Source organism: Cherax quadricarinatus, chromosome 16 (genome assembly GCF_038502225.1).
Source record: "Cherax quadricarinatus isolate ZL_2023a chromosome 16, ASM3850222v1, whole genome shotgun sequence".
NCBI lineage: Eukaryota > Metazoa > Arthropoda > Malacostraca > Decapoda > Parastacidae > Cherax > Cherax quadricarinatus.
The window spans coordinates 27508578-27524396 of record NC_091307.1 but is presented as its reverse complement, the minus strand read 5'-3'; the positions used below and the strand labels follow the sequence as shown (position 1 = coordinate 27524396).

The 15819-nt window shown below is 39.4% G+C and overlaps 1 protein-coding gene across 1 annotated transcript in view; it reads right to left on the bottom strand.

Annotated features, from left to right (window-relative positions):
• Nucleotides 1-15819, bottom strand: part of LOC128688783 (uncharacterized) — a gene marked incomplete in the record, with an annotated part of 102696 nt that overhangs the window by 28456 nt on the left and 58421 nt on the right. The window contains 1 exon segment of the mRNA XM_070085525.1: nt 5156-5404. Coding sequence (XP_069941626.1) covers nt 5156-5404 — 249 coding nt within the window.

The following is a 15819-nucleotide window of genomic DNA, read 5'->3' as shown; positions in this document are numbered from 1 at the left end:
TCAGACAACCAGTCCATCACCTCACTACTCAGGCAACCAGTCCGTCATCTCACTAATCAGGCAACCAGTCCGTCACCTGACTACTCAGACAACCAGTCCGTCACCTGACTACTCAGACAACCAGTCCATCACCTGACTACTCAGGCAACCAGTCCGTCACCTCACTACTCAGGCAACCAGTCCGTCACCTGACTACTCAGGCAACCAGTCCGTCACCTCACTACTCAGGCAACCAGTCCGTCACCTCACTACTCAGGCAACCAGTCCGTTACCTGACTACTCAGGCAACCAGTCCGTCACCTCACTACTCAGACAACCAGTCCATCACCTCACTACTCAGACAACCAGTCCGTCACCTGACTACTCAGACAACCAGTCCATCACCTGACTACTCAGACAACCAGTCCATCACCTGACTACTCAGGCAACCAGTCCGTCACCTCACTACTCAGGCAACCAGTCCGTCACCTGACTACTCAGGCAACCAGTCCGTCACCTCACTACTCAGGCAACCAGTCCGTCACCTCACTACTCAGGCAACCAGTCCGTTACCTGATTACTCAGGCAACCAGTCCGTCACCTCACTACTCAGACAACCAGTCCATCACCTCACTACTCAGACAACCAGTCCGTCACCTGACTACTCAGACAACCAGTCCATCACCTGACTACTCAGGCAACCAGTCCGTCACCTGACTACTCAGGCAACCAGTCCGTCACCTGACTACTCAGGCAACCAGTCCGTCACCTCACTACTCAGGCAACCAGTCCGTCACCTCACTACTCAGGCAACCAGTCCGTTACCTGACTACTCAGGCAACCAGTCCGTCACCTCACTACTCAGACAACCAGTCCATCACCTCACTACTCAGACAACCAGTCCGTCACCTGACTACTCAGACAACCAGTCCATCACCTGACTACTCAGGCAACCAGTCCGTCACCTCACTACTCAGGCAACCAGTCCGTCACCTGACTACTCAGGCAACCAGTCCGTCACCTCACTACTCAGGCAACCAGTCCGTCACCTGACTACTCAGGCAACCAGTCCGTCACCTGACTACTCAGGCAACCAGTCCGTCACCTGACTACTCAGGCAACCAGTCCGTCACCTCACTACTCAGGCAACCAGTCCGTCACCTCACTACTCAGGCAACCAGTCCGTCACCTCACTACTCAGGCAACCAGTCCATCACCTGACTACTCAGGCAACCAGTCCGTCACCTCACTACTCAGGCAACCAGTCCATCACCTGACTACTCAGGCAACCAGTCCGTCACCTCACTACTCAGGCAACCAGTCCATCACCTGACTACTCAGGCAACCAGTCCGTCACCTCACTACTCAGGCAACCAGTCCATCACCTCACTACTCAGGCAACCAGTCCATCACCTGACTACTCAGGCAACCAGTCCGTCACCTCACTACTCAGGCAACCAGTCCATCACCTGACTACTCAGGCAACCAGTCCGTCACCTCACTACTCAGGCAACCAGTCCGTCACCTCACTACTCAGGCAACCAGTCCATCACCTGACTACTCAGGCAACCAGTCCGTCACCTCACTACTCAGGCAACCAGTCCATCACCTGACTACTCAGGCAACCAGTCCGTCACCTCACTACTCAGGCAACCAGTCCATCACCTGACTACTCAGGCAACCAGTCCATCACCTGACTACTCAGGCAACCAGTCCGTCACCTCACTACTCAGGCAACCAGTCCGTCACCTCACTACTCAGGCAACCAGTCCATCACCTCACTACTCAGGCAACCAGTCCGTCACCTCACTACTCAGGCAACCAGTCCGTCACCTCACTACTCAGGCAACCAGTCCGTCACCTCACTACTCAGGCAACCAGTCCGTCACCTCACTACTCAGGCAACCAGTCCATCACCTCACTACTCAGGCAACCAGTCCGTCACCTCACTACTCAGGCAACCAGTCCGTCACCTCACTACTCAGGCAACCAGTCCGTCACCTCACTACTCAGGCAACCAGTCCGTCACCTCACTACTCAGGCAACCAGTCCGTCACCTCACTACTCAGGCAACCAGTCCGTCACCTCACTACTCAGGCAACCAGTCCGTCACCTCACTACTCAGGCAACCAGTCCATCACCTCACTACTCAGGCAACCAGTCCGTCACCTCACTACTCAGGCAACCAGTCCGTCACCTCACTACTCAGGCAACCAGTCCGTCACCTCACTACTCAGGCAACCAGTCCGTCACCTCACTACTCAGGCAACCAGTCCGTCACCTCACTACTCAGGCAACCAGTCCGTCACCTCACTACTCAGGCAGGAACCCAGACAATTACCAAATATTCAAACATACCATTGAAGGAATGTAATAATATAATAATAATGGAGAGGAACAGTAACGCTGAATTACATGAAAGAAGGAAGTAAGAAATAAGCTTATTATTAAAATCTATAAAAAATAATTATAGAAAGAATAAGATACAAAATAAAATTAGTTTTTAAATATTGTGAATCAGTAAATATGTGAGGAAAAAACTGAATTAATTTCGAAATTACAGCGATAAAGGAAAATTATTTAATGAGATATAATGAAACAAGTTAGATTACAGGCCAATTTTTTTATTAGATATTAGAGAAATTAAAACTGTGGGAAGAGATAATATATTAGAGAGAATCGTGAGGGACTGAACAAGACTTATTAACAAGTGTGGGTAATAAATTATTGATAAAGACTCCAGAGGAAGTTAAATAAGATCATCAGTCTTGTGAACACGTACTGAATGTTCTTGTGAACACGTACTGAATGTTCTTGTGAACACGTACTGAATGTTCTTGTGAACACGTACTGAATGTTCTTGTGAACACGTACTGAATGTTCTTGTGAACACGTACTGAATGTTCTTGTGAACACGTACTGAATGTTCTTGTGAACACGTACTGAATGTTCTTGTGAACACGTATTGAATGTTCTTGTGAACACGTACTGAATGTTCTTGTGAACACGTACTGAATGTTCTTGTGAACACGTACTGAATGTTCTTGTGAACACGTACCGAATGTCCTTGTGAATACGTACTGGATGTTCTTGTGAACACGTACTGAATGTTCTTGTGAACACGTACTGAATGTTCTTGTGAACACGTACTGAATGTTCTTGTGAACACGTACCGAATGTTCTTGTGAACACGTACTGAATGTTCTTGTGAACAGGTACTGAATGTTCTTGTGAACACGTACTGAATGTTCTTGTGAACACTTACTGAATGTTCTTGTGAACACGTACTGAATGTTCTTGTGAATACGTACTGGATGTTCTTGTGAACACGTACTGAATGTTCTTGTGAACACGTACTGAATGTTCTTGTGAACACGTACTGAATGTTCTTGTGAACACGTACTGAATGTTCTTGTGAACACGTACTGAATGTTCTTGTGAACACATGCTGAATGTTCTTGTGAATACGTACTGGATGTTCTTGTGAACACGTACTGAATGTTCTTGTGAACAGGTACTGAATGTTCTTGTGAACAGGTACTGAATGTTCTTGTGAGCATGTACTGAATGTTCTTGTGAACAGGTACTGAATGTTCTTGTGAACAGGTACTGAATGTTCTTGTGAACACGTACTGAATGTTCTTGTGAACACGTACTGAATGTTCTTGTGAACACGTACTGAATGTTCTTGTGAACAGGTATTGAATGTTCTTGTGAACAGGTACTGAATGTTCTTGTGAACACGTACTGAATGTTCTTGTGAACACGTACTGAGTGTTGTTGTGAACACGTACTGAATGTTGTTGTGAACACGTACTGAATGTTCTTGTGAACACGTACTGAATGTTCTTGTGAACACGTACTGAATGTTCTTGTGAACAGGTACTGAATGTTCTTGTGAACAGGTACTGAATGTTCTTGTGAACAGGTACTGAATTTTCTTGTGAACAGGTACTGAATGTTCTTGTGAACGGGTACTGAATGTTCTTGTGAACAGGTACTGAATGTTCTTGTGAACAGGTACTGAATGTTCTTGTGAACACGTACTGAATGTTCTTGTGAACACGTATTGAATGTTTTTGTGAACAGGTACTGAATGTTCTTTTGAACACGTACTGAATGTTCTTGTGAACACGTATTGAATGTTGTTGTGAGCACATATTGAATGTTCTTGTGAACATGTGCTGAATGTTCTTGTGAACACGTACTGAATGTTCTTGTGAACAGGTACTGAATGTTCTTGTGAACAGGTACTGAATGTTCTTGTGAACAGGTACTGAATGTTCTTGTGAACAGGTACTGAATGTTGTTGTGAACTCATATTGAATGTTCTTGTGAACATGTGCTGAATTTTCTTGTGAACACGTACTGAATGTTCTTGTGAACACGTACTGAATGTTCTTGTGAACACGTACTGAATGTTCTTGTGAACATGTGCTGAATGTTCTTGTAAACATGTGCTGAATGTTCTTGTGAACACGTACTGAATGTTCTTGTGAACTCGTACTGAATGTTCTTGTGAACACGTACTGAATGTTCTTGTGAACACATATTGAATGTTCTTGTGAACATGTGCTGAATGTTCTTGTAAACATGTGCGGAATGTTCTTGTGAACACTTACTGAATGTTCTTGTGAACACGTACTGAATGTTCTTGTGAACACGTACTGAATGTTCTTGTGAATACGTAGTGGATGTTCTTGTGAACACGTACTGAATGTTCTTGTGAGCACGTACTGAATGTTCTTGTGAACACGTACTGAATGTTCTTGTGAACACGTACTGAATGTTCTTGTGAACACGTACTGAATGTTCTTGTGAATACGTACTGGATGTTCTTGTGAACACGTACTGAATGTTCTTGTGAACACGTACTGAATGTTCTTGTGAACACGTACTGAATGTTCTTGTGAACAGGTACTGAATGAATGATGAATGTTCTTGTGATCACGTACTGTATGTTCTTGTGAATACGTACTGGATGTTCTTGTGAACACGTACTGAATGTTCTTGTGAACACGTACTGAATGTTCTTGTGAACACGTACTGAATGTTCTTGTGAACAGGTACTGAATGATGAGTTTTTTTTTTTTGGACAGAACACTGAGATGATCTTAAGAAGGCAACAATAGTGTACGTCTGAGCAGAGATGAGAGCTTAAAGTGAGTCACGTTACCTGTATGGTGGATCACAGTCCAGTTTGTTGGATGACCCTGATGATCCACCTTGATGAATACCAGTGCCACCCGCCTCACCCACAGAGCCGGTGCTGCCGTGGGGTGCCAGCCCCGTCAGCGCCACTGCCTGGTCGTCAGAGCCATGACGCTTGAGGGGTTGAGGTGTCTGCGACAGTGAGATATTGTTGGCAGCTGCTGAAGCAACAGTAGATACCTTCTTCTTGCCAGGACCACCAAAACTGAAGAACCTGAAGAGAGTGACGGGTGTCAGACGTGAGTGACGGGTGTCAGACGTGAGTGACGGATGTCAGACGTGAGTGACGTGTGTCAGACGTGAGTGACAGGTGTTAAAAGTGAGTAACGGGTATCAGACGTGAGTGAAGGGTGTCAGACGTGAGTGACGGATGTCAGACATGAGTGAAAGGTGTCAGACGTGAGTGACGAGTGTCAGAGGATGAGTGATGGGTGTCAGACGGTGAGTGGCGAGTCTTAGAGGATGAGTTACGAGTATCAGAGGAGGAGTTACGAGTGTCAGAGGATAAGTGACGAGTGTAAGAGGATGAGTAACAAATACTTACCTATATGTGGTTGCAGGGGTCGAGTCTCAGCTCCTGGCCCCGCCTCTTCCCTGGTCGCTACTAGGTCCACTCTTTCCTGGCTTAGACAGCCTTTTCATATCTCTACTTAATTAAAGCTTAGCATGACTAGCGCCTCACCCACTTCACTCTCCAGGTCGTTCAGCTTCCTGACAACTATGTGGCTGAAGAAATACTTCATAACATCCCTATGACTAATCTGGGTTTTCAGTTACCAGCTGTGCCCTTGTATTACTGTTTACCATCTCTCAAACACTCGGTCCCTGTTTACTCTGTCAATTTCTTTCAGTATTTTGTACGTTGTTATTATATACCCTAATCCTCCTGTCCTCCAGTGTCATCAGGTTGAGTTCCATCAAATTATCTTGATAGGACATATCCCTTATCTCAGGAACTACTCTTGTTACAGACGAGTGCCAGAGAATGAGTGACAGGCGTCAGATGATGAGTGACAGGTGTCAGACGATGAGTGACAGGTGTCATACCATGAGTGACAGGTGTCAAGCGTGAGTGACAGGTGTCAGACGTGTGTGACAGCTGTTAGACGTGAGCGACAGGTGTCAGACGTGAGTGACAGGTATCAGACCATGAGTGACAAGTGTCAAACGTGGTGTCAAACGACTGGTGTCAGACGCGTGTGACAGGTGTTAGACGTGAGTGAAAGGTGTCAGACGTGTGTGACAAGTGTTAGACGTGAGCGACAGGTGTCAGACGATGAGTGACAGGTATCAGACAATAAGTGACAGGTGTCAGACGTCAGTGAAAAGAATAAGATTTTAGTGACAGGGGTGTCAGACGTGAGTGATAGGTGCCAGACGTGAGCGACAGGTGTTAGACGTGAGTGACAAGAATCAGATGTTAGTGACAGGGGTGTCAGACATGAGTGATAGGTGCCAGACGTGAGTGACAGGTGTCAGATGTGAACAAGAGAGAAAGATAAGAAATAGATTAGCTGGAGTCTCACAGATACAGAAAGAAAATAAATTGAAAAAAAGATAAAGAAAACTTATTACAAGAATATAAAGAAATCCTCGGCTGTGAGAAAAGCGAATTGAGAAATAAAAATGTGACATAATTTAAAATATTTGTCTTTATGTCAAAAAAATGTCATGGATATATTAAATTATTTTAATTATCTTAAAAAAATTCTTATGGTTACTTTAAACATTTAAGTGAGACTGACACATTTCTCATTATCATGCATTATGTATACCTTATTAATTATTTCTCAGCGTCCAGCTGAATTACACTTCAAAACAATTTTATTTATAATTAGACATACATATTAAACTTTTTTTTATTATATTTGCTCTGATTAAAAACAGGAGAATATGTTGTTGCATAAGTACTGGAACCTATGTTTAGTGAGTCCAGGAAGACTTATAACTACTGGAACCTATGTTTAGTGAGTCCAGGAAGACTTATAGCTACTGGAATCTATGTTTAGTGAGTCCAGGAAGACTTATAACTACTGGAACCTATGTTTAGTGAGTCCAGGAAGACTTATAGCTACTGGAATCTATGTTTAGTGAGTCCAGGAAGACTTATAGCTACTGGAATCTATGTTTAGTGAGTCCAGGAAGACTTATAACTACTGGAACCTATGTTTAGTGAGTCCAGGAAGACTTATAACTACTGGAACCTATGTTTAGTGAGTCCAGGAAGGCTTATAATTCCTGGAACCTATGTTTAGCGAGTCCATAAAGACTTACAACTACTGGAACCTATGTTTAGTGAGGCCAGGAAGACTTATAATTCCTGGAACCTATGTTTAGTGAGGCCAGGAAGACATAACTACTGGAACCTCTGTTTAGTGAGTCCAGGAAAACTTACAACTACTGGAACCTATGTTTAGTGAGGCCAGGAAGACTTACAACTACTAGAATATATGTTTAGTGAGGCCAGGAAGACTTATAATTCCTGGAACCTATGTTTAGTGAGGCCAGGAAGACTTGTAACTACTGGAACCTATGTTTAGTGAGGCCAGAAAGACTTACAACTACTGGAACCTATGTTTAGTGAGACCAGAAAAACTTATAATTCCTGGAACTTATGTTTAGTGAGGCCAGGAAGACTTATAACTACGGGAACCTATGTTTAGTGATTCCAGGAAGACTTATAACTACTGCAACCTATGTTTAGTGAGGCCAGGAAGACTTATAACTACTGGAACCTATGTTTAGTGAGTCCAGGAAGACTTATAATTCCTGGAACCTATGTTTAGTGAGGCCAGGAAGACTTATAATTCCTGGAACCTATGTTTAGTGAGGCCAGGAAGACTTATAACTACTGGAACCTACGTTTAGTGAGTCCAGGAAGACTTATAACTACTGGAACCTATGTTTAGTGAGGCTAGGAAGACTTATAACTACTGGAACCTATGCTTAGTGAGTCCAGGAAGACTTATAATTCCTGGAACCTATGTTTAGTGAGGCCAGGAAGACTTATAATTCCTGGAACCTATGTTTAGTGAGGCCAGGAAGACTTATAACTACTGAAACCTATGTTTAGTGAGTCCAGGAAGACTTATAACTACAGGAACCTATGTTTACTCAGTCCAGGAAGACTTATAACTACTGGAACCTATATTTAGTGATTCCAGGAAGACTTATAACTACTGGAACCTATGCTTACTCAGTCCAGGAAGACTTATAACTACTGGAACCTATGTTTAATGAGTCCAGGAAGACTTATATTATAACTACTGGAACCTAAGTTCAGTGACTGGAGCACTGAGGCAATAATACCCATGTGAGATTCAAAGTTACAAAAATAACTAGAGTTTAATTATCCTTTAGCACTACTTTTTAAATTAGTAGGGAAGGGGAGGGGAAAGAGGAAAGGAAAAACGCTGAAAAAAATAGGGTACTGCGTGTTAAGACGTTCACTAAGATGATTTACCATACTTCACGACACTAGCAACTTACTGGGGAAATGAGAGGTTATAACTACTGTTGAGATTTAATACAAGATCATTTAACACAGCTTAATTAGCATGGCTACTGCTGTCTTATTATGTTATATTACCCCCTACATTATTATGCTATATTACCCCTACATTATTATGCTATATTACCCCCTACATTATTATGCTATATTACCCCTATATTATTATGCTATATTACCCCTACATTATTATGCTATATTACCCCCTATATTATTATGCTATATTACCCCTACATTATTATGCTATATTACCCCCTACATTATTATGCTATATTACCCCTACATTACTATGCTATATTACCATTACATTATTATGCTATATTACCCCTACATTATTATGCTATATTACCCCCTACATTATTATGCTATATTACCCCTACATTATTATGCTATATTACCCCTACATTATTATGCTATATTACCCCTACATTATTATGCTATATTACCCCTACATTATTATGCTATATTACCCCTACATTATTATGCTATATTACCCCCTACATTATTATGCTATATTACCCCCTACATTATTATGCGATATTACCCTACATTATTATGCTATATTACCCCTACATTATTATGCTATATTACCCCTACATTATTATGCTATATTACCCCTACATTATTATGCTATATTACCCCTACATTATTATGCTATATTACCCCTACATTATTATGCTATATTACCCCTACATTATTATGCTATATTACCCCTACATTATTATGCTATATTACCCCTACATTATTATGCTATATTACCCCTACATTATTATGCTATATTACCCCCTACATTATTATGCTATATTACCCCCTACATTATTATGCTATATTACCCCTACATTATTATGCTATATTACCCCTACATTATTATGCTATATTACCCTACATTATTATGCTATATTACCCCTACATTATTATGCTATATTACCCCTACATTATTATGCATTATACATATTATGCTATATACATTATTATGCTATATTACCCCTACATTATTATGCTATATTACCCCTACATTATTATGCTATATTACCCTACATTATTATGCTATATTACCCCTACATTATTATGCTATATTACCCCTACATTATTATGCTACATTACCCCTACATTATTATACTATATTACCCCTACATTATTATGCTATATTACCCCTACATTATTATGCTATATTACCCCTACATTATTATGCTATATTACCCCTACATTATTATGCTATATTACCCCTACATTATTATGCTATATTACCCCTACATTATTATGCTATATTACCCCTACATTATTATGCTATATTACCCCCTACATTATTATGCTATATTACCCCTACATTATTATGCTATATTACCCCTACATTATTATGCTATATTACCCCTACATTATTATGCTATATTACCCCTACATTATTATGCTATATTACCCCTACATTATTATGCTATATTACCCCTACATTATTATGCTATATTACCCCTACATTATTATGCTATATTACCCCTACATTATTATGCTATATTACCCCTACATTATTATGCTATATTACCCCTACATTATTATGCTATATTACCCCTACATTATTATGCTATATTACCCCTACATTATTATGCTATATTACCCCTACATTATTATGCTATATTACCCCCTACATTATTATGCTATATTACCCCTACATTATTATGCTATATTACCCCTACATTATTATGCTATATTACCCCTACATTATTATGCTATATTACCCCTACATTATTATGCTATATTACCCCTACATTATTATGCTATATTACCCCTACATTATTATGCTATATTACCCCTACATTATTATGCTATATTACCCCTACATTATTATGCTATATTACCCCCTACATTATTATGCTATATTACCCCTACATTATTATGCTATATTACCCCTACATTATTATGCTATATTACCCCTACATTATTATGCTATATTACCCCTACATTATTATGCTATATTACCCCTACATTATTATGCTATATTACCCCCTACATTATTATGCTATATTACCCCTACATTATTATGCTATATTACCCCTACATTATTATGCTATATTACCCGTACATTATTATGCTATATTACCCCCTACATTATTATGCTATATTACCCCCTACATTATTATGCTATATTACCCCTACATTATTATGCTATATTACCCCTACATTATTATGCTATATTACCCCCTACATTATTATGCTATATTACCCCCTACATTATTATGCTATATTACCCCCTACATTATTATGCTATATTACCCCTACATTATTATGCTATATTACCCCTACATTATTATGCTATATTACCCCCTACATTATTATGCTATATTACCCCCTACATTATTATGCTATATTACCCCTACATTATTATGCTATATTACCCCCTACATTATTATGCTATATTACCCCTACATTATTATGCTATATTACCGCTACATTATTATGCTATATTACCCCTACATTATTATGCTATATTACCCCTACATTATTATGCTATATTACCCCTACATTATTATGCTATATTACCCCTACATTATTATGCTATATTACCCCTACATTATTATGCTATATTACCCCTACATTATTATGCTATATTACCCCTACATTATTATGCTATATTACCCCCTACATTATTATGCTATATTACCCCTACATTATTATGCTATATTACCCCCTACATTATTATGCTATATTACCCCTACATTATTATGCTATATTACCCCTACATTATTATGCTATATTACCCCCTACATTATTATGCTATATTACCCCTACATTATTATGCTATATTACCCCTACATTATTATGCTATATTACCCCCTACATTATTATGCTATATTACCCCTACATTATTATGCTATATTACCCCTACATTATTATGCTATATTACCCCTACATTATTATGCTATATTACCCCTACATTATTATGCTATATTACCCCCTACATTATTACACATTTGGGAACTTTGAATATAACAACTTAAGTTATCATGTTATCCCAAAATAAGTCAATAAAGGGCTCTTAATTCAAGGAATATGAGCTTTCCACTTTTTCCTTGGATCAGATCTGATGAAAGTACCTCCCTCTTCCCAGGCGCTGCGTTACTCCTTCAGTATTTAGCGCTTTCCCGTGATTAATCTCACCATCTCAAGATATACACAGTTAAGACATGAAGGCTTATTGGTGATACCAAGGTTCAGTGGTGATACCGAGGTTCAGTGGTGATACCGAGGTTCAGTGGTGATACCGAGGTTCAGTGGTGATACCAAAGTTCAGTGGTGATACCGAGGTTCAGTGGTGATACCGAGGTTCAGTGGTGATACCAAGGTTCAGTGGTGATACCGAGGTTCAGTGGTGATACCGAGGTTCAGTGGTGATACCAAGGTTCAGTGGTGATACCAAGGTTCAGTGGTGATACCGAGGTTCAGTGGTGATACCGAGGTTCAGTGGTGATACCAAGGTTCAGTGGTGATACCGAGGTTCAGTGGTGATACCGAGGTTCAGTGGTGATACCAAGGTTCAGTGGTGATACCGAGGTTCAGTGGTGATACCGAGGTTCAGTGGTGATACCAAAGTTCAGTGGTGATACCAAGGTTCAGTGGTGATACCGAGGTTCAGTGGTGATACCAAAGTTCAGTGGTGATACCAAGGTTCGGTGGTGATACCAAGGTTCAGTGGTGATACCAAGGTTCAGTGGTGATACCAAAGTTCAGTGGTGATACCAAGGTTCAGTGGTGATATCAAGATTAAGTGGTGATACCAAGGTTCAATGATGATACCAAGGTTTAGTGGTGATACCAAGGTTCAGTGGTGATACCAAGGTTCAGTGGAGATACCAAGGTTCAGTGGTGATACCAAGGTTTAGTGGTGATACCAAGATTCAGTGGTGATGCCAAGGTTCAGTGGTGATACCAAGGTTCAGTGGTGATACCAAGGTTTAGTGGTGATACCAAGGTTCAGTGGTGATATCAAGGTTAAGTGGTGATACCAAGGTTCAGTGGTGATACCAAGGTTTAGTGGTGATATCAAGGTTTAGTGGTGATACCAAGGTTCAGTGGTGATACCAAGGTTCAGTGGTGATACCAAGGTTCAGTGGTGATACCAAGGTTTAGTGGTGATACCAAGGTTCAGTGGTGATATCAAGGTTAAGTGGTGATACCAAGGTTCAGTGGTGATACCAAGGTTTAGTGGTGATATCAAGGTTAAGTGGTGATACCAAGGTTAAGTGGTGATACCAAGGTTCAGTGGTGATATCAAGGTTAAGTGGTGATATCAAGGTTCAATGATGATACCAAAGTTCAGTGGTGATACCAAGGTTCAGTGGTGATACCAAGGTTCAGTGGTGATACCAAGGTTCAGTGGTGATACCAAGGTTCAGTGGTGATACCAAGGTTCAGTGGTGATACCAAGGTTCAGTGGTGATACCAAGGTTCACTGGTGATATCACGTTCAATGGTAATACCAAGATTCACTGATACCAAGGTTCAATGATAACACCAAGGTTCAGTGGTGATACCAAGGTTCAATGGTAACACCAAGGTTCACTGATGATACCTATATTCACTGGTGACACTTACCAAATAAGTTACAAAGTGATACAAAGATTAAACACACACACACACACACACACACACACACACACACACACACACACATATATATATATATATATATATATATATATATATATATATATATATATATATATATATATATATATATATATATATATATATATATATATATATGTATATATGTATATATGTATATATGTACATATATGAAGAGAGAAAGACACGTACAAAGTGCCGATATACTAACACTGAAACACGTACAAAGTGCCGATATACTAACACTGAAACACGTACAGAGTGCCGATATACTAACACTGAAACACGTACAAAGTGCCGATATACTAACACTGAAACACGTACAGAGTGCCGATATACTAACACTGAAACACGTACAAAGTGCCGATATACTAACACTGAAACACGTACAGAGTGCCGATATACTAACACTGAAACACGTACAGAGTGCCGATATACTAACACTGAAACACGTACAGAGTGCCGATATACTAACACTGAAACACGTACAGAGTGCCGATATACTAACACTGAAACACGTACAGAGTGCCGATATACTAACACTGAAACACGTACAGAGTGCCGATATACTAACACTGAAACACGTACAAAGTGCCGATATACTAACACTGAAACACGTACAAAGTGCCGAAATACTAACACTGAAACACGTACAAAGTGCCGATATACTAACACTGAAACACGTACAAAGTGCCGATATACTAACACTGAAACACGTACAGAGTGCTGATATACTAACACTGAAAAACGTACAGAGTGCCGATATACTAACACTGAAGCATGTACAGAGTGCCGATATACTAACACTGAAACACGTACAGAGTGCCGATATACTAACACTGAAACACGTACAGAGTGTCGATATACTAACACTGAAACACGTACAGAGTGTCGATATACTAACACTGAAACACGTACAGAGTGCCGATATACTAACACTGAAACACGTACAGAGTGTCGATATACTAACACTGAAGCATGTACAGAGTGTCGATATACTAACACTGAAACACGTACAGAGTGTCGATATACTAACACTGAAACACGTACAGAGTGCCGATATACTAACACTGAAACACGTACAGAGTGTCGATATACTAACACTGAAACACGTACAGAGTGCCGATATACTAACACTGAAACACGTACAGAGTGCCGATATACTAACACTGAGACACGTACAGAGTGCCGATATACTAACACTGAAACACGTACAGAGTGTCGATATACTAACACTGAAACACGTACAGAGTGCCGATATACTAACACTGAGACACGTACAGAGTGCCGATATACTAACACTGAAACACGTACAGAGTGTCGATATACTAACACTGAAACACGTACAGAGTGCCGATATACTAACACTGAAACACGTACAGAGTGTCGATATACTAACACTGAAACACGTACAGAGTGTCGATATACTAACACTGAAACACGTACAGAGTGCCGATATACTAACACTGAGACACGTACAGAGTGCCGATACAAACGATCACTTCCGTGAGTGTAAGTGTTCATGCAGTTTATTCCTCACATCGTAAATATTTATAACAATTAAAGCGAGAAATATAATCTCTAAGAGCAGGATATTAGAATAAAAATATAATTAATTTATAAGAATTAGTGATAATTAGGACGAATTGCCTATTACCCACTGAAGTTATTATATATATATACATATATATATATATATATATATATATATATATATATATATATATATATATATATATATATATATATATATATATATATATATATGCAGCAAGAGATGTTTATGTTGTGATGTATGCAGAGTGAGAGTATAATAAAGTCCTGGCATGTGGATATTAAAGTATTCTTGACTGGAGAACTTAGAGGAAAAACGGAGGTTTGTATGTACTGAGAAGTGTATATCTCTCAGTGTATATACACAGTGTTATACAGTGTGTATACATTGATGACCCTTGTGTAGGAGATAGGATTGAAACTCGCGTAATTGGTAAAAGAAATGAATCCTAGTGTTGCACTGTTGACAAGATTAAAACCCAGCCAACCACCCTAATTATTATAAATATGATGAATCTAGCAGTCAGCTTCTGAGTGTCTCAACTACTGACTCTGCTGGGCAGGAGATCTTCATCTGAAGGACTGACCAGTCCTTCACTTCCTCCCATCACACCTGATTATCTCCCATTACACTACCGGGTTTAGCGCTTCTCAATAATAATGATTATAATAATAATAACAACGACAATAATAATGATACTATAATAATAATAATAATAATAATAATAATAATAATAGTATAATAAAAATAATAATAATAATAATAATAATAATAATAATAATAATAATAATAACAGTACTACTACTACTACTACTACTACTAATAATAATAATAATAATAATAATAATAATAATAATAATAATAATAATAATAATAATAATAATAATGAAATAATAACGACAATAATAATAATAATAATAATAATAATAATAATAATAATAATAATAAT